The sequence below is a fragment of the Phyllopteryx taeniolatus genome, chromosome 12 (genome assembly GCF_024500385.1).
Source record: "Phyllopteryx taeniolatus isolate TA_2022b chromosome 12, UOR_Ptae_1.2, whole genome shotgun sequence".
Lineage (NCBI taxonomy): Eukaryota > Metazoa > Chordata > Actinopteri > Syngnathiformes > Syngnathidae > Phyllopteryx > Phyllopteryx taeniolatus.
In genome coordinates, this window is record NC_084513.1 from 3,498,375 (window position 1) to 3,519,487 (window position 21,113).

At 42.1% G+C, this 21,113-nt stretch overlaps 1 protein-coding gene across 1 annotated transcript in view; it reads left to right on the top strand.

Annotated features, from left to right (window-relative positions):
* trappc10 (trafficking protein particle complex subunit 10) overlaps window positions 1-21,113 on the top strand; it is a 56,491-nt gene that overhangs the window by 14,673 nt on the left and 20,705 nt on the right. Inside the window, exons 5-16 of the mRNA XM_061791838.1 lie at window positions 2,443-2,638; window positions 7,090-7,201; window positions 9,126-9,373; window positions 9,727-9,873; window positions 11,164-11,278; window positions 13,301-13,377; window positions 13,532-13,623; window positions 14,031-14,171; window positions 14,837-14,946; window positions 15,033-15,142; window positions 17,182-17,637; window positions 18,999-19,140. Coding sequence (XP_061647822.1) covers window positions 2,443-2,638; window positions 7,090-7,201; window positions 9,126-9,373; window positions 9,727-9,873; window positions 11,164-11,278; window positions 13,301-13,377; window positions 13,532-13,623; window positions 14,031-14,171; window positions 14,837-14,946; window positions 15,033-15,142; window positions 17,182-17,637; window positions 18,999-19,140 — 1,946 coding nt within the window. The remainder of the gene's footprint in view (window positions 1-2,442; window positions 2,639-7,089; window positions 7,202-9,125; window positions 9,374-9,726; window positions 9,874-11,163; window positions 11,279-13,300; window positions 13,378-13,531; window positions 13,624-14,030; window positions 14,172-14,836; window positions 14,947-15,032; window positions 15,143-17,181; window positions 17,638-18,998; window positions 19,141-21,113) is intronic.

The following is a 21,113-nucleotide window of genomic DNA, read 5'->3' on the forward strand; positions in this document are numbered from 1 at the left end:
GTTCTTTTTACCTCATTGAGCATTCTGCCCTGTGCTCTTGCAGTCATCTTTACAGGACGGACTCTCTTTGGAAGAGAAGCAACAGTGCTGAACATTCTCCCTTTATAGACAACTTGTCTAACCGTGGCCTGATGACCATTAAGACTTTTAGTGATACTTTTGTAACCTTTTACAGCTTTATACAAGTCAATAGTTCTTTATCGTATGTCATCTTCTGAGAGCTCTTCTGAGTGAGTCATGGTACACATCAGGCAATTTTCCTTGACAGGAGACAGTTCTAACCTGACAGACAAACACCCGCTCTCTTTCTTAGGAGAATATCAATATGTGGACAATTATTAGGCAACTATTGGTTGTGCAGAATTATTACGCAACTAAATGAAAAACACATTTTCCCATCTCACTTTTTTATTTTTCATTTAAGTGAGAATTATAAACAACACAAAACCATAGACCTAAACCTAACCCATAGAAATTGATAGAACCTGATATATATAAAAAGTGATCAATATAGCCACCCTTCTTTTCAATAATGGTTATAAGCCTTACATCCATGGATTCTGTCAATTTTTTGATTTTTAGTCGATAAAGTTTTTGTGCAGAGGAAACCACAGCCTTCAAGAGGTGTACTGTTTTCCTTCCCTTTACAGCTCCTGTTTAAGAACTGCCCACAAGTTCTCAATTGGGTTCAGGTCAGGGGAGGAGGGGGGCCATGTCCTCACTGTTCGTCTTTCAAGCCTTTACTGGCCATACACGCTTAGGAGTACTTGAATGCATGTGATGGAGCATTATGCTGCGTAAAAATCATTGTCTTTCTGAAAGATGGAAACTTCTTCCTGTACCCAACTGCCTGAAGAAAGTGCCTTCTAAAAACAGACAGGAATTAATTTTGAGCCCTTGTTCAACCCGGAAAGGTCCAACCAGCTCATCTTTAATAATACCAATTTGCTCGCTTCTGAGTCAAAGTGGAGCCTTGTGTCTGTTTGTGATCCAGCCACGGGACCATCCAGCTGGTCTGGTAATTGCCTGAATGCCAAGGCATTAGAAAGACTTGTCTTTTTGAATAAATATATAAATGAATGTAGAAGCCTGCACATGAATGTAGATGTGATTTATTGTTCTCAAATTTGTAGTGAAACTGTGTAAGGATTCAGGCTCATGTCCTTATTGCATTTTGTTCTATATTCATCTGCAACTTCTGTTGCACAACACATCTAGGTATGTCATCTCAATAAAATAGAATGAATATCTGTATATAATAAAACTCCCGACCTCAAAGACTTTCTGCAGCCAGCTTGGCATTGCAAATGAGAATCAATTCTCCATTGCCTCACTTGGATAAACGGTTAGGTTTTAAAGGGATCCAAAATATTTGAAATTTAGATTAAGATATAAAATAAGACATTGAAAGCTTAAAATACCAGCATTTTTCAGATCCAGTAGGTGTCAGTCTCAATGAGCAACATCAGCCACAATTTCTTAAGCTCCCCTGAACTAATTAGTGCGATGGAAACACAAACCACATGGGCCACAGGAAACTTTTGCTGACAGGAACTCAAAGGTTGGTACAAATGCCTCTTATGTGGTAGCCACGTTAGTAGGGGCAATGTTCACATCAAAGGCCAATGTATGGACATTGAAAAAAAAATCATAACTTGCTCAATTCTCAAACGATTTGCATGGGTTGCAGGTTTTTTGTCAACGTCAAAGCTCAATAAATTATTTCCTATAACTTATTCCCAGTTTCATTGTTGTGATTGTACGCCGTTATATGCAAACATAGGGTGGCTAGTCTGGACAAAGTGTTTATTATTGTTCATATCTATGACAGCAATAGACCAACAAACGGGAAAAGCGTCCATGCTACTTACTGGTAAGCCACTAAGCAACCACTTCCAAATTTGGGTAAGCTTCCACTGGACCTCTTAGCAAACAATCCTTTCTAAGGATTGTAGACATAACAAAGAAAAGAAACAGACTTTTTTATGAAAGTGATGAGTGGCACTTGACAAGGTGAAAGGCAACGGCAAAATTCACTTTATTTATTCATTAAAGTAAATTCTCATTGAATTGTATTGTTTTTTTTGTACGCAAAATTCTTGTTTTGTTCTTTGAACACTGATTTTTGTGCGCAACTGATGCATGATTCATTTTTTTTCGAAGGGCTCCGTGAATTCCCGTGTGAAACTTGCGAGGTTCAGTACCTCCAATAAGGTTAAGAGCTACCGATCTAGAAGTTGGGGTCTGAAGTGCGAAGCGACTGCTTGTACCTCTAAAAGCAAAAACAAAACAAAAACACTAAGGCACTAGTATCTCGACACTACTGTATGTTGAATTCTCTTTACTGTAGGTTTATGGGTCAGTTTTAACTAAACAACTACCCTAACTAGCCACGAGCCCTGCAAACCTGACGAAGCGCTGTCCCTCGCTTGGTCCCCGCAGGTGTGTGGTGCTGTCTGAGCCGCTGAAGGACTCATCGCGCTCTCAGGAGTCGTGGAATTCATTGCTGCTCAAGCTGCGGACACTCCTTCTCATGTCGTTCACCAAGAACCTGGGACGCTTCGAGGACGACATGCGCACCCTCAGGGAGAAACGCACGCAGCCCGGATGGAGCTTCTGCCAGTACTTCATGGTCCAGGTCAAGTAGGGTTTCAAGCCTGGGGTAAAATTTATACTTTGGAACACCAAACCTGACTTGAAACCTTTACTCTTGTTTGAAACCCTAACCCTGACGAGAAACCCTATCATAAAGCCCCTAACTTGTCTTGAAAAGCCTAATTTATATCCCAAACCCAGGCCTGAAACTAGGGCCTAACCGATTAAGTATCCAATATTCGCCCTTTTCAAATCGGCAAAAAATCAGCCAATCTGTTTATTGATATTTGGAGATTTTTTTTGTGCACTAACACATTACAACATAAAACAATGATCATGACATTCAAACAAGCAACAATACCAACGTTTCTGTAAGTTTCAGCATTAATATACAAATCTGTGGTACGACTTTCAAGTCTGGGTTTAAAAACAGGGTTTCAAGCCTGGATGAGTCTTTAAAAGTAGGGTTTCACGTCAGGGTTAGGGTTCCAAGTTATGCATTCAAGCCAGGGTTTTAAGCCTTGTTTAGGTTTTCAAAGTAGGGTTTCAAGTTTGACTTGGGTTTTCGGAGCAGGGTTTCAGGTGAGGGTGAAGGTTGGGCTTGAAACCTTAACCCAGTCCAGGGTTGGCACTTGGTCATGAAACCTTTTAGCCAATGTGGCAAAACTGTATAAAAATCTCCGAGCCTCACTTGTGCATAGTTAGACCACACATTCCTGTTTATTTAGCTACACTTAGCCAGTCCTTGTCACGTTGAAGCCAATAAACTTTTAACGACATGGGCCCAATTAAAACTACCTATTCTTCAGTCAGGACGAGGGCTTAACAATTAGGGGAAATAATCAAATTGTTATTTATTTATTTGTTTGTTTGTTAATTACAAATATTGCAATTGCGTTTAAGCATGCAATTGTTGGGGCTAAGGTTGTTATCTTCAGCATTATTCGCTAAATGCAAGAAATAATTCCTCGATCAGACTACAAGACAAATTTGGTCTTTCACAATTGCACTATGTCAGACTACTGCCATAAAATCTTGCCTTATCTCGGTCAGACAGTGGCAACACGACACAACATGCAAGGATGTACTAAGCCCAAAATTCAGCCTAGGAATTTAGATGGAGAGGCCCCCGGTGCGCACAACCAAAGACCAAATGTCTTTTGTTCCTCCTGCCTTGCAACAAAGCCCCGAATGCTAACCAATCAGTGGTGACCGTGATTTTAGGTCTCATCATTTTTGCTTTATACACTGGATGCATAATACAATTGCCTACCCAGTACGGCAGCCTTACACACGGCATCTCTACCGGTCTGGTTATTGCTGCTTCCTGTTCCATTCTCTTCCTTCTCCCCCAATAAGACTACAACATCTTCCTCCTCCTCCTCCTCATCGTTCTCCCAAGACCACCACCACCTCCTCACTGCCACTCTGAGGTCACCCAGTCCCTCAATAAACCCTCTCCTAGAGACCTTCACCCTGATGTTGCTGGTGCTGCTGCTAATAATAATAACAATAATAATCATAAGAGTTATGTTCTTAATACACAAAGACAACCCATGTAAGAAAATGCCGTAAATCACGCATGCATGCACGCACGTACACACACACACACACACACACACACCCTGTTGGAGGGTTACGCTTTCTTATATCAGCGTAATCCCGCTCATTTGTTCACATCTAAAATAATATGTAACTATCGCTTAGTTGGTTAAAGTGTAAATCACAAAGTCTGGTTACAGAGATGTGATCATTTTCTGATGGTGAGCAAGAAGAATCAATGATGCTTGCAATACATAAGGACTAAAGTATTTAACAAGTTTGTATACTAAATCATTTGCACAACAAATGCATGGTCTGCTTGGTCTAAGATTTTGCCATTTTCCCACTGTGCCCACCTGTAATAGTGCTGCTGGATCCTTCCTTCACTAAAAGGTTCTGTCAGCTTTGCAGATTTTGGTTCACGTCTGGTTTGAGGTTAGGGCGGCATAGACGCTGCTTTTTGTAATTTTCTCAAACTTTTTACTTCAAGATAAATATGAATATTCTAAATTTTTGGTGGTAAATATTAGTTGGCTAACTTAAGCTGTCAGATAATTGTAACAAATTTGAAAAGTCGTCTAAATTGCATAGCTCGCCTTTTATCAAAATTGAAATAAAATACAATACTTCAGTTAATGTGGATGGGGGCGGGGTGTTCCTTATGACCCTGAATGACTAGCTACGGTCCTGGGGCCTCAATCGGGCCAGAAAGATACGTACGCAAGTTCCTGCGCAAAGAACTATGAAAAAATAAACTTGACAGGAAAAAGCACTCAGGCCTCACTGATCAATTCTGCATACGCACAAAATGGGGCCTAAAAGATTCATACGCTGGTTCCTGCGCAGTTATCCATATGGATACATGTTTTGGAGAAATGTAGCGAAATGTAGCGACGCATGAGGTGGCAAAAAAAGCCATGCCTCTCGCATGTCCAGTTTCAATATCAAACGTTAATTATTGATGGGGTTTAGCAATTTGTGTATGACATTGTTAATGTGTTGTCTGTCCTTTTTTTAAATGAAGATACTCCTCATGCCTTTAAATTTCCCATGGGCATAAAGTATATTCATTGATCGATTGATTGAGATGGATCTGATGCAAAATTAAATCAGCATGTTGCGATGAGCTTAATTGTTTGGAGGGCATCCACTTTTAAATCATCCTTTTTTAAAAATATATAAATAGTCTACAATCCTCACTGTTGCACTCACTGCGTTCACTGCAGCAGTGACCTGCTATTCGCTGTTTCCTTTTTTCTTGTGGTGCTTCCAAAACCACCGTCCTCGCCTATACCTCGCCAATAACCATATCAATTTCTGTCTCTGAGAAGTTTCTTTTTTTCCGAATTGTTTGTGCCGTTGCCATAAATTCACCCTTCGCAATATATTAGCCCGTCTCATTTGTAATTGTGAGCTGATTTTGTTGCGGGATCAACGTGCGTACCTTCCTAAGTGGAACTGTAACTTCTCAAGGAGAATTACCTACAGGCGTGCGTATCACAATAATTCCCAACGGTTGTGCGTAATATGCATATTGATTCCAAATTGGCATTTGGCGTGTGACGTGCGGAAGGGGGTGGCAGGCAGCGTCCTACCAGTGCTCAGTGACCGCTATTGCCAACTGGAATAAACGGACACATTAAAGCACTTCTTTTATTTGTTCATGTGCTGTATTTTAATTACAATTAAAGATTGAACAGTGCAGCCATGTCGCAGTCTCAATTTACACATGACGCCACCGCACTGAAAAAAGCCCTTATTGTTGATCATAGGTTGTGCATGATTAAAGAGGTTTTCTGTTTCTAAATACATTAAATATGATAAGTGCTGAAAACATATGCAAAGACATAACAATATAGTGCTGCATTGTTGACATATAGCTTAAGCATCTTTTTCACCCTTTGAATTTTCCTGATTTTGTGGGCAGGGCTAAAACACAGCCCTGTGATGTCACTGGGCTGGGGCGTATACTTTGTAGTGCGAGTTCCCTCCACCACTATATACAGCGGCTGAAATAAGTATATAACACGAAGGAATGGTCTTCTATTCGATAGCAGGAAGTACATACAGTAATTAATGTAGCCACTTTTTGTGACATTTGTGTTTGTGGGTGTGCCGTGAGAGTTTTCAATCGTAAAATATGTACCTTGGCTCCTTAAAGGTTGCAAATCACTGTTTTAGGGTCATGTACAGTGCCATTTCTCTTCCAAACGTGGTGTGCATTATGGCATCCAAGCAGTTCAATTTTTCTATCATCTGACCACACTATATTCTCCCAGTATTTAACTGGCTTGTCCAAATGTTGCCCCTGGGCCGAGCCAGCGATGCTGCCGCTCTGCATGACAACCAAGCTGTGATTAGTAGCTTGAGCATTGATGAAGAAGGCACCTAGCTAGCTGCGAGAATGACACTTCAAACGTACATCGCGGTAATATGCTTCAATTTGGTGCCAAGCAGCGGCATCGGGTCTTCTCTTCCCCGATGTGCCGCTAAGCCGAAGCTGAGAAAGCAGCGGCCTAATGACGGATTGAACCGTTTCACGAAGCAGGGGAAATAACTAAACCACTAACACCGTTCACACACGTCAGATTGAGCGCGCTCACTTCAGCTTTTGTCAGCCATGGCTTTTGATTCGCTATCTTGGCTAATGTAATCCAGTTTCAAATAGCCATCGGCTAGGTAGCGTATGGGCAGCGCGAACAATGCAGTCGTAAATGGCTAATTTGACAAGATAAATCTGTCTTGAAACCCTAATTTGGAATTTTGGAAGCTTATCAACAGTTTGAAACCAAAAATTGAAACTATAACCATTGACTGAACCATAATTAGAGTTATTGTTTCCATGACATGTTCTCCTGTACTTCTATTGTAATTATTGTTTTAATTGCAATTTTGCTTGTTCTTGTTGTTTTGATTGTTTTTATTTTGATTGTTGTCGTCGTCGTCGTGCAGGAGGAGCTGGCGTTCGTGTTCGAGATGTTGCAGCAGTTCGAAGACGCTTTGGTGCAGTACGACGAGCTGGACGCGCTCTTTACGCAGTACGTCCTCAACTTTGGAGCTGGAGGTATGGCGCATGGACAAACACTTTGGCCACCGTCAATGGCCATATTAAGATTTTAAAGTAGGATGGCAAACATTTGGGATTTCGAATTAGGGTTTCAAACAAGCGTTAGGGCTTCAATGTTGGTTTTGAAGTCACGGTTAAGATTTCAAATTTGAAGCTTCAGTTGGGGTCTCAAATTAGGGTTTTTAGTAGGGTTTGGTTTGAAGCCCGGATTAGGGTTTCAAATTAGGGTTTGAAGACAGGATTAGGGTTTGTAATTAAGGGTTGAAGATGGAGTTGGGGTTCGAAATTAGGGTTTGAAGCAAGGATTATAGGGGCGTAACAATTCATTCATTCCATCGATGTATCGATTTATTTGCCCACGACCCAACTGATTGAACTGTGCTTGGCAAGTTAGTCTTCCGAACGAAAACATAACGATTTAAATCGTTTTAAATGGTAATCCATTGGTTGTATCGCTACTAGGAAATAACACATTTTCGTACAGCAGACTTTATATGGAGCTGTGTACGTGTTGTATTTCCAAGAGCCACGCTTGTTATTTCGACTTGGTACATGTTGAACCCTTTCAAAATCAGTTTAGTTTAGCTTGCTAGCCGCTAACAGAGACATTTGTGATCAACACATCAGTCAGTAGAGATCAAGTGTGAGTGTAAAGTGTTGTGAATGTGATTATAGTGTGAAAATGTGTATAGTACAACTGCTGCGAGCGTTGCTAAATGCGGAACGAAATTCAGCCAGTTGAATAAATAGTTGTAGCTTTTGAAAAAACGATAGAAAACAAGGAGGGGGAACTTGATTGAACAAAAGAGGTGAACAAGCGACAACGTCAGCTACTGGACGCTGTTTTCAAGCCTCACTTTGTTGTTATGAAGAGCAGGTTTGTTACTGGTTTAGTAGCTGACTGTGTATTTTTAAAACTATTCCTAAAAGCTTTTCCTTGTGGAAACCTGACAGTACTCCATTTCTAGCCATTAGTATTTGACTGTATAGAACAGGAATTCTCAAGCTTTGGGTGCAGCCAGGGACTCCTTACAGTGATGACGTTTTTCCAAGGACCCCCCCCCCCCCCCCCCTCATAATTCTTACACCAATTAAACATAAAAAAATATAAATAACAAGTTGCTGTTTTCCCCTTTGTTTTATTACAAAGCAATACAAGTATATCAGGAAAATGATCATAATTGATGTTGCCTGATTCAGGAATTTAGGAAATTTCACCTGCACTGTCTGGTATGCAGGTATTCATTTCAGAGTCACACTGCTCAATCCAACCAGTGTGACTGAAATAAATTTTGGCTAAAAAGTTACTGAATCGATTTCCAGCCATAGTCCTTGAATAAATATCGGCAACCACGAATCGTGATAGGACTCTTATTGTTGTTAAAACAAATCGTCACGCCCCTAGAGGATTAGACCTTGAAGCCAGGTTTAAGGTTTCGAATTGGTGTTTGAAGCCTCAGTAGGGGTTTCAAATTTAGATTTTTCGTCGGGGTTTGTTTTTCAGCCAGGGTTAGGTTTTCAAAATTGGGTTTGAAGTCAGGATTAGGGTTTGAAATTAAGGGTTGAAAATAGGGCTAGGAAATCATGTTAGGGTATGAGCCAGGTTTAGGGTTTAAAATTGGAGTTTGACGCTTCAGCTGGGGTCTCAAATTAGGGGTTTTAATCAGGGTTTGGTTTGCAGCCAGGGTAAGGCTTTCAAATTTTGGTTTGAAGCCAGGGTTAGGGTTTTAAATTTGGGTTTGGAGACGAGATTAGGGTTTGAAGCCAGGTTTCCAATTAGTTTGAAGCCACATTTTGGGTCTCAAATTGGGTTTTTTGTATTACAAGCCAGGATTTAAAAAAATTCTTAGGGTTTGAAGCCAGGGTAGGGTTTCAAATGAGAGCTCTAACAAGCACCACACGGTGTGATCATCCTCCTCAGACACGGCCAAATGGTTGGGCTCGTTCTGCTCTCCGGTGCTCAACTGGAGCGGTCTGCTCCTGCGGCGTCCGATCGACATGGAGAAGCGCGACGGCATCCAGCGCAGCGCCGCCAGCCTGCTGGACCTGCGCAGCTACCTGTTCTCCAGGCAGTGCACGCTGCTGATCTTCCTGCAGAGACCCTGGGAGGTCACTCACAGGGCCCTGGAGCTGCTGCACAACTGCGTTCAGGAGCTGCGCCTGCTTGAGGTTTGATCCGGCTCCAGTCCCATCTCTGGCTCTTTTAGATTCAAATAGATTAGACATTTTTAGTACTCACACTGTACATACTCTGCACATTGGGCACACTCTTACCTCATTCAGGGTCCCCCTGGGGGACTGGCACCAGCTATGTTGGGGCAGGCGCCGGGCCGGGTGCTGGCACATCTGTGCTGGTTTCCGGCGATATGGTGAAGGACGACTATATTTGATTGAAATAAAACATGCTTTCCCCACTATTTGAGAAGCACTGAGTTATCCACAGTTGTTTGATGGCTATACAGTGTGACAACTAGTACTAGTACTCTTGGGCGGTCCTAACCAGTCAACCTGACGCATGGCAGGTGTCGGTGCTGGAGGGGGCGCTGGACTGCTGGGTGTTCCTCAGCTGCCTGGAAGTTTTGCACCGGATCGAGAGCTGCTGTGACCAGGCCCAGTTGGCCGCCAACAGCTCGCACACCGTGGGACTGTGGGCCTACGCCACCGACAAGGTAACCAGGCACTCTTTGGTACTGCAACGTGCTTCTCTGTGATGTGAGGTGAGTTGGGTTTCTTTCATGGTCTAGAATGATAATTAGGTGTTCATAATCTGTCCGTGTCACATTCATTTGTGGCCCTTTACATGTGTACTTCTTTTACCTAGTGACCGCTGGTGTTCTAAGACACGACATAACTGAAATACCTTGTGTTGCAGGCTACATTTGAAGAACATGCACTTGGATGTTCAAATTTCAGCTACATCAGTCTGCAGTAGCTTTCCATTAGAGAAATGATCACCACAAAATCCCGCAATATAGTGAAAAATCTGAACTACAAAATTAGTTGAAAATTATAACATTTAAAAATCCAAAACCACAAAAAGTGAACCGTAATATGGCGAAGGATGACTGTATTTGATCACAATTGCAAGACGTAATGGCATTGTCAAGTAGCGGTACTCGGTATCGGCGAGTTCTCAAATTTGAGTACTCGTCTCTGTTTGAGGAAAGTGGTATCGGTGCATCCGTAAAAGGAAATATTGACTTAGGCCTGCTACTGCATGCCAAGCAACGTGGCCGAAACTGGCTGAATTGTCGCGCAGTGTATGTATGGAGTTAAGCAACTTGTTTTCATGAATGGCCAAATGTCGGTCCCTGGTTTTGCTGCAATTCAAAATTAGAATTTGTCAAATTTACAAGACATACAGTATATTATTGCTTCACATTTTTTTCTATTTGAAGTTTCTGCGTTAATTAAAAAAAAAAATAATAATAAGCAGATGTTAGACCCGGTATTGATTACTTGAGTATTTTTTTGACTGAGTACTCCATTAATTATTTGGAGGATAACATTTTAGTTTATTTGGTCATATTTTTCTAAAATAAAGGCCTTTCCACACTGCACTTGGTTTTCTTGGTGTTCACTGCGAGGCAGGGAAGCAGGGTTAACGGCGCTCTAGTACAAGCTTGCCCATATTTGGCGGCCTACCAGGAAGTGGCATGGATGTTTTTCCCGCTGGTTGGTCGATTGCTATTAGCACCTTGAAATCACTCCTCCAACTCCTCTCCTATTGGATGCGCCGTCTGACGTCACCACACCGCCACTCCCAATGGTTTCGTCGACGGCATTCTACACCTTGCTAAATGCAGCGTGAAAAGGCCTTAAAAGTACTCTTGAGTACGATTTTCGGCTACTCTACCTATCTCTGATTACTACTACAACTAGCAGTAGTGCAAACCTGGTCAAATTACAGTTCTGATGATGATGATGAGGACAAAGGGTTTGGGTCCCCTTGTGTGCAGCTGAAATCTCTGGGTCAACTGTGCGGTCTGGTGTCCCGCAAAGGTCCAACCTCAGAGGACTTAAACAGGACGGTGGACCTGCTGGCCGGACTGGGGGATGAGCGGCCAGAGACGGGTAGGTGGACACCGGCTACCGGGTTGGCGCCTCCGTTAGCATGTGCACTACACCAGGGCTCACTCAAAAGATGTTTCTTGTAGTTTTTTTTGTTTCTTGACTGGTTCTTGACTGTATTTGTTTCAACCCCAATTCCAATGAAGTTGGGACGTTGTGTTAGACTGATGCAAAGTGGAAAAGTGTTCTGTGGTCCGACAAGTCCACATTTCAAATTGTTTTGGGAAATTGTGGACGTCGTGTCCTCCGGGCCAAAGAGGAAAAGAACCATCCGGACTGTTATGGACGTAAAGTTCAAAAGCCAGCATTATGTGATGATATGGGGTTGTGTTAGTGCCAATGTCATGGGTAACTTACACATCTGAGAAGGCACCATTAATGCTGAAAGGTACATACAGGTTTTGGAGAAACATATGTTGCCATCCAAGCAACGTCTTTTTCATAGACACCCCTGCTTATTTCAGCAAGAGAACGCCAAACCACATTCTGCACGTGTTACAACACCGTGGCTTCGTCGTAAAAGAGTGCGGGTACTATACTGGCCTTCCTGCAGTTCAGACCTGTCTGTAATTTAGTTACTTTACTGATAACTTGATTTCAAAAGTAACTAAGTTACAAAAAAGTAACTCTTTAGTTACTTTCAAGCAGCTGTTAAGTGGCAGGAATATCACTTGTCCACAGTACAAAAAAAGCATTAGCTTAACCGTACTTATTGCTTGGTAATGTACGCCACACAAGTTACAGATGTTGTCATCAACATGAACCAAATAACTTAAATATTAGTGTAGTTGAAGCCACATTAAATCAGCAACTTAGTGCAGACTTGACATGCCAACACAGTACAGTAAGTAAAGAAACGTATACAAGCACACCATTCTCAGTGCACTTCTCAAAAGACGCTCAACTGATAGATAGATGCCGATTGTGTTCCATGAATACAACTGTGTGTGTGGGTGGGTGGGTGCGTGCGTTTACGTAAACGTAAAACTCAGTGACACACACACTCTTACTACGTGACGTCAGACATGCAGCGCGTTAAACCAGCTCACAATCCAGATTCCAGGCGAAGTTGAAAGTTCTCACTTTTCATTGTAAATATTCCATCCATCCATCCATTTTCTGAGCCGCCACTCCTCACTAGGGTCGTGGGCGAGCTTGAGCCTATCCCAGCTATCATCGAGCAGGAGGCGGGGTACACCCTGAACTGGTTGCCAGCCAATCGCAGGGCACATACAAACAAACAACCATTCGCACTCACGTTCACACCTACGGGCAATTTAGACTTTTTTCAATTAACGTGCATGTTTTTGGGATGTGGGAGGAAACCGGAGTGCCCGGAGAAAACCCACGCAGGCACGGGGAGAACATGCTTAACCTCCATGAACGATTTTACCGCACTTCGGTATGAATAATTAACCCACAATGTATTGCGCGTTTAACACGCCAGTAAAACTGTATTCTTAATGTGTAAATAAAAAAGTAACAACAATCAAATACATGTTTCACTAAGGAAAATAACATAAATAATGTGGCAACAGTGAAATTGTGCAATTCTTTGTCCTTTTATGGTACTGCACCGTCACTGTCCATTGTGTAATAAACAATCCCTTCCCAATTGCTTTCTTCAATTTGTTGAAGAAAAAAAAAGTGTGGTCTTAGTTAATTGCTTCTGCACAGCTGGACTGCTCTTTGTTGAATCACCAGCTACAAATTAGTACTTGGTGAGATTACATTGATGATGCGAAAGTAACTATTGTTAGTTTGAAGAAGTAACTGTAGTCTAATTACTATACATGGTTTCTTGGGACAAAAATAGAATGCATGTATATCACTTATTTATAGAAATATGATATGATACATGTAAACATGAACAAAGCCTAAATACTGTATGTCATCTTTGTTGCCAGCATTATAACTGGAAAATGATAACATTTACAATCCAAGGTGTCTTCTATCTTGTATATCTATCTTGTATATCTCCAAAAATACTTGTGTCGAGCGTGTTTTGTGTTTGTTGTCCATCAGTGAGCAGTCTGCAGAGTCCCTACAAGAAGCTGAAAGAAGCTTTGTCATCTGTGGAAGCTTTTGAAAAACATTACTTGGTAAGGTGGACCGCCGCAGCTGCTCGACCTTAGCAACTGGACATTCGCTCAACTTCCTTCCTTCCTCCCTCCCTCCCTCCCTCCCTCCCTCCCTCCCTCCCTCCCTCCCTCCCTCCCTTATTGTCCTTCGTTCCTGTCCTTCCCGTCCAATCAGGAACTGTGTCAGGCAGCAATGGAGATGTACCGGGCCATCGGGAGACTGCGCTCGGCCCGACTGCTCGGAAAAAGCTTGGCAGAATTTTACATGTGAGCACAACCATGATGATAAGGAAGATGAACGCTGACTTTTTCTGTCTGTCCTTGTCTACATGTGTGTCTGTGTGTGTCCATGTGTATCTGTGTTTTCTGTATTTGTGTGTCCCCGTGTGTTTTTTAAGTACGTCTATTTGTGTGTTTGTTTGTGTATGTCTATCCATGTCTACGTGTGTGTATTTCTCAGTGTCTATTTGTGTGTTTTCAATATTTTTGTGTTTGCGCGTGTGTCCATGTCTATTTCTGTGCGGGTTTGTATGTTCATTTCTGTTTTTATTTCTACGTGTGTGTGTGTATCCATGTGCTACTCCGTTTGTGTGCGTCTGTGTCCGTGTCTATTTGTCTGTCTTCTGTATTTGTGTGTACATGTCTATTAATGTGTGTGTTTGTTTATGTTCCAGGAGCAAAGGTGAGCCGGAGCAAGCTGAAGTGTTCCTTGCGGAGGCTTTGCGTTCGTACGTTAATGAGGGCTGGAGTTTTCCAGTCACGCACACCAGGAAACAGATTGCCGAGTGTCAGAAGCTGCTAGGAAGAAGCGTTGAGTATCCTCCTCTTGTTGCGTTGAGCCCACCTGCCTGCCGATCAGCATCACAGCTACTGTGGCTGCCTGTGAGGAAAGGGGCCAGAGAATCTTTGGTTTGAGATTCTGAATGGCAATGTTTGTGGGCGGTATTAGATGGTTACGGCGTACAAGAATACACCCACAGTTACCACCGTACTTAACTGTTTGTCATTGGATTGTTTTATATTTGTGGCCTTCAAGTGTTTTTTCATACAAATATTAACTGGCATGCGTAGCGCAGGTTAATGGGAGACTACTACTACGTACCACGACTTGTGGATTTGCCGGATTTGCCTTTTCTTTGTAAAATAACATTACTTTCTTAGGTGTGTGTCAGAAATGTTATTACTTAGAGCTTAATAGTCCATGTATTTCTATTCGGTACGCCTTTGTACCATACCCATTGAACTTACGCGGTAAGGTACTTTCCTTAGTGATCAGCGGCAAGGTAAAAGTGACATTTTTTTCCAGGTTTTTTTTTTGTTTTTGTTTTTTTGGTACATTTGGTACCTGGTCCTTCAGTAGGGACTCCACCCCTTAATAGCACCTCTATAAAATCGCACCTCTATAACATCACACTGCCATGGTTCCCAGTTACTCGGGACCCGGTACCGATTTGTTTCCTTAACCACCGTCCCCCGGCAGCACTCTGCAGACCAGCGCCTTGCTGGCGGGCGACGCCAACCTCACTACAGAAGAGAGGACGCGGTTCTGCCGTGACGTCCTCAACTTTGCCGCCGAGCCTGCAGATCAGGGTAAGTGACGCCTACTTTCTTTAGGGACCCTCGCCAGGAGGGTTTGCCGGCCCTGACTCCTCCTCCCTTGTCCCTCCCCTCCGCAGGGCTGGCGTCCTCCACCAAGGCCACGCTGGACATGGCCGTCTTCGCACAGCTCAAGCGGCTTCAGTTTCATCCGGACGGCCCCTGCGTGCACTCGGGCGCTGCCCTGCAGGTACAGTTCCATTTTGGTTATGAGACACATGACATTACGCGTTACTTTAGTTTACATGACATTACTACACGTGACACACACATTACACACAGCATTATTGCACATGGAATATCATATCATATGTGGCCTTACAAATAGCGATGGGAATTGATAAGATGATTCAGATTCAATTTTCGATACTGCTTAACGAGTCCATTTATCGATCCTCTTATCGATTCTCAAATTTGTAGTTTAGGGGAGAAAAAACATCCAGGGGACATTGAATAGATTTTAAACAAATAATTAAATTAATAAAATTAATTTTAAAAAAAACAAAAAACGCTATATTACATCCAGCCTTCTCACGATCATTAAAATGTTATAATGAAAGAAAAATTATTGTGCAGTGGAGCAGGTTGTGTATGCGAGTTCCTGCGTTTGCCAGGCGGCACGGTGACCGACTGGTTAGCACATCTGCCACATAGTTCTGACCGGGGGATTCAAATCCGGCCTTCCCTGTGTGGAGTGTGCATGTTCTCCCCGTGCCTGCATGGGATTTCTCCGGGTACTCCGGTTTCCTCCCACAACCCAAAAACATGCATGGTAGGTTAATTGCAGACTCTAAATTACCTGTAGGTGTGAATGTGAGTGTGAATGGTTGTTTGTTTCTATGTGCCCTGCGATTGGCTGGCGACCAGTTCAGGGTGTACACCACCTCTCGCCTGAATTCAGCTGTGATAGGCGCCAGCACACCTGCGACCCTAGTGAAGAAAAGCGGTTCGGAAAATGAATGGATGGAGGAAATCTGCCATTGGGGAAAAGTACCCTGGAAATGTTCAAGAGCTTGAACAAACTGCAAGGGACAAATGAGAGAAAATACACCTGACAAGTCCAAAAAGCTTATAGATGGATACAAAAACGTTTGGAGGCTGTCATCGCTGCCAAAGGGTTTGCAAACAAATATTAAGGCGGGGTGCCAATATGGCTGCACACGCTGTTTTCACTTTTTTTTTCTTTGAAATTACAATATCTAAGTTGAAAAAAAAAAACTATTCTTTGTTAAATGACTGTGGACCTCCAATTAAAAGATCCTGATTATATAAGTTTGGTACATTTTCATTTACTTCTGAACATATTATGCAGGTTATGCAAAAAAAAAAAAAAAATGGAGTGCCAATAACGGGGAGCATGACTATATTCTTCCTAATCTGTGAAAAACGAGTTTATTAAAGTTCTATTGTGATTTTCTTCTACTTTTTTTTTTTAAGCTTATAGAAACGTGTGGCTACATGCATGCAGCACACCACACTGCCCCTAAGAGGCCAAGGGAAACTTGGGTTGCATGCGCTCTTACGCAGAAGCCATTGCTGTAGTTAAAATTACTGTGCCATGTTTTGACTGCAATAAAATGCATCATTGTGTTATTTTGTACAAACAGTGTTTAATAGTTAAACTGGTGTTGTTTTTCGTAGTACATAATTAAATTGGTGTCGTTTTTAGTTGTTAAATTACTGCTGCTTTTGGTGGCAATCTGGCACCCTTACTCACAATAGAAGAGTGTTGGAGCCTATGAATACCACCAGCAGCTCTCGGAATCTATGAATGTCAGCTCGTCCACATGTTGCATGTGTTACATAACATGCACAATGACGTCATTACTCCAAATAGGATCAATGAGATGCCATGGAATTGTTTACTTTGGAACCGGTTCTCACCGTGTTTCGATTTTTGATACCAATCCCTACTTGCGAAACGTAAAATTATCATACTTGACATGACTACACACGAAATTACTACAAACACACGCATTACTCCATGGAATTATTACACAACATTGCTCATGACATGTACGTAAATTATTAAAACACATGACATTATTTCACTACAGCATATCTACATTGTTACACAGCATTGTTGCACACAAAATTATTACCTATGACATGACTAAACATGATGACATTATTACACTGCATTACAAAACACAAAATTATGACACTTACCATTATAACGGAGGACATTATGCCACCTGTCCTGTTGATATGTGACATTGTGACACTCAGGTGGAGCTGACGCTGCACTGCCTGATGCCCATTAGTGTGCACGTGGAGGAGCTGGCCATCAGCATTCACGTGGACGCTGAGCATGCCTCCAAGGGGTACGCCCAGAGGCGCGGCGGGCTCCCAGGGACGGTGGACCTGGAGGTGGCCGTGTCCCCAGCGGGGCGTCACTCCTTTGTGAGCAACAGCCCCCCACTGGATATGGACGAGGCACACGACCGCAGCCCCTCGGACGATTCCCTCAGCTCGGCGGGCGTGGTATGCAAGAACGCTCACCTGGTCATACGGCGCCACGACAGCGACTCGCCTCAGGATGCGCCCCGCCCCATCGGCCAGAATGCCCACGGCACCACCACCACACCCACGCTTCCTGTGACCCTGAAGGAGGGGGCGCGGATGCTGAGAGGATGCGACATCACACTGGAGCCTGGAGACAACAGTGTCATCCTCACCGCGCCTGTAAGACACGCACGCTTACAATAGCAACACTGCAATTTACAAACACAAATATGTATTGTGTAGTGCTGTGTGGAGTGGAGTGGAGAGGTGTTTGTGTACGTCTTGTGTGTTGTATTAGTTTTGTGTTTGTGTGGTGTTTTTTGTTGTTTAGAGTGCTGTTTGTCTCTTGTGTTGTCAGTTTTGTGTGTGTGTGAGGTTTGTTGTGTGGAGTGGTGTCTGTAAGTGTGTTGTTAGTTTTGTGTCCGTCTTGTGTTGTCTGGACTGGTGTGTGCGTTGTTTGGAGTGGTGTTGATGTGTGTGCGTGTGTTGTTGTGTGTATCTTGTGTTTTCAGCTAGCTTTGTGTTGGTTGTAGGACTGCATCTTAACGATTATTTTAATAATAGATTAATCTGTAAAATGATGATTTTTAAAAAAGACTAAAATTTCCATCCTTTTATTCAAAAACAGTATGTTTTATATTTACAGTGCAGAAAGAAACATAAACTGTTTATGACTCAGTTACTGGTTTGTTCGGTTAACATGTCAGAAAAATGTTTTCAAATGTCTTATTTTGATGAAACACAAATGGTAATCAGTGTGCTTTATCATCATAATAAATATATGAAGGGGCTAAAATTCTTGAAGATTTGGACCTTTTAAAGTTATACTAGGTCTCTAAAAGATGAATCAATTATCAAAAATCATTATCGATTAATTTGATAATTGATTAGTTGTTGATTAATCAATTAATCGTTGCACCCCTAATTTGGTGTGTGTGTGTGTTCCTTTTGTTTGCTCGCACAAAACCCAATCAAAAAACCCATAACACACACACACAAAGCACAACATACACTCACATCACACGTACTTACCAAAAACCCATAACAACACACAATAATACACACATACAAAAAACCACCCCATTTACAATACAAACACTCCAGACATAGCACACACACAGAAAACTCACAAAATGCACAACACATTCAAAAAACTAATGACATACTACAAACAACACGCATTCACACCACTCACACACACACAGACTGAAAAAAACACAAATACAAAAAACAACACACAAATCAGTACACAGAAAACACCACACACACACAACACAGACACACCTGACACGACACACACAAACCAGATACACACACATTGAAAATAAATACAACACAAAATCCATAACACATAAAACTCACAAAAAAACCAACACACACAAAATACACTACACGCACACGTCAACTGCAAACAGACTTGTCAAGTCCTGTGGTTCAAGTCAAAGTGAAGTTGAGTCAAGTATTTATTCAGTGTGTCGTTCTTCCTTGCCCACGTGTACCAAATGAAGAGCGCCACCTGCTGTTTGTCTGTTTTTGTGCAGAGCGACGAATCGGGCACGTACACGTTGCGGCAGATTCGCGTCACGTTGGCCCACGTCAACTTCGTCCTGGCCCACATCTACCCGGCAGTTCAGTACCACGTCTACTCTCAGGAACCGCAGCTCACCGTGGAGCCGCTCTCAGGTAGGCTGCCACGACTGCACTCTTTTTCTTTGCCATGTCGGTGGACCGCCTCCAAAGCTTTGCCAGGTTCTGTGTGAAAGGCGCAGCTTAATAAATGTTACAAGTCTTACTTCCCCGATTCCACAATTTTGTGCACTTTGTAGCGAAGTGATTCCCAACCAGGGTGTCCTGGGGAAAATGATTCATTCATTCATGACAAATATACATTTGTTCATCTATGTATGCCAGCGACGTCAGGTGGCAGGCAGAACAATTGTTGCTCTTTTACTAGATGGCAGAAGGTCCAACACACCTCTTGTCATTCATACAACAGAATGTTCACCGTGTGTGTGAAGCACTAATTAGTTTCCGGTAAGCTTCCTGCTCCAGTCAAGATGAACTGAAGGGAACAGACAGAAAAACTCAAGCACCTAACTGCTAAAAATGAGAAAATATAATCTAGAGCTGCAACTAATGATTTTTTTTATTGATTAATCAATCAATCAATTATTATTTTCAATTTATTGAGGAATCAATCAAATATATATATTTTTTATTTCCATCCATTTATTCAAAAACATTTCAAATTGACTGTAGAAAAGTGCAGAAAAACGTTGCATGAACATCCCAAGCTCTTAAGGTAATGAATTATAATTTGAAAAAAATAACAGCTAAGTTGATGTTAAATAGCTTTACAATAGGCCATTGACCAACACACAAAAGCATATAATACGATATCTGCTAAAAATATTGTTTTTGTCATCCTCTGTCACTAAACTTCTGTCTCCTCAGTCTCAACTGCCACAACTGATTTTCAGGCATGACCGTAAGATCACCACCGTCTCTCTGTGAATTTAGTTACAAAACAATCATTTTCTCACTCTTGACCTCTTATGCGTTCCCTTTAGATCGTACATATCAGACATTAAATTGATGAAAACCACATAATAAGAAGTAAAAACACTTGATTTAAAATCTTACTTCTTATCTCACCATGCTCCTCATTTTCTGAATTCAAGGAGTCGAGTTCTACAAGAACATTATGTACAAAACATATAAATAAATACAAATTATAATCATGAATAAATAAACGGGCGGCATGGTGAACGACTGGTTAGCACATCTGCCTCACAATTCTGAGGACCCGGGTCAAATCCGGCCTCGCCTGTGTGGAGTTTGCATGTTCTCCCCGTGCCTGCGTGGGTCTTCTCTGGGTACTCAGGTTTCCTCCCACATTCCAAAAACATGCATGGTAGGTTGATTGAAGACTCTAAATTGCCCATAGGTGTGAATGTGCGAATGAATGATTGTTTGTTTATATGTGGCCTGCAATGGGCTGGGCGCCTTGTTCAGGTTGGAATGGATGGATAGAATGAATAAACGGTGATGTCATACTTTATCTATGAAAAACGTACACATACTTTGTGTTATATACTGTACTGTGCCACACTGTGTTCCCTAAGATGTCACCTGGGTGGCACGCGGGACTTTGGGGTGGGGGGGAGATCCTCTAAATTAAAACTCATTTACTGCCATTGACGGCTGTTGAATTCAAATATCCATGTTAACGTGGAGTTGATTACATTGAGTTAATTACGTGATATATTTTTAAAATAACTTTGAATATTGTCTCTTGTAACACAATTACACTGAGAGTAAGTTAATTTGGCTGGCATGAGCATAAAAATGTATTTTTGATTGAGAATGAGGACTTATATTTGGCGTTCAGCCATTTTGTCTCTTTAGTATCTCAGTGCCTCTTAGTGCAGTCACACATTGAAAGCATCAGGAATTGATTGTGATAGGATCCAGTCATTAACCAGTATGAAAAATACAGTATGAAAATACTGCAAATACAGTATGTCATGCCCATGAGAGCAGCCTCTCTGTACACTGCTGTGTGCAACACACCAACGGAGTGGACTTTATGAACTGGAAGCCCAAATTATGTAAAAATAAACAAATAAATACTTGAAATTGTTTAAATTGTGTTC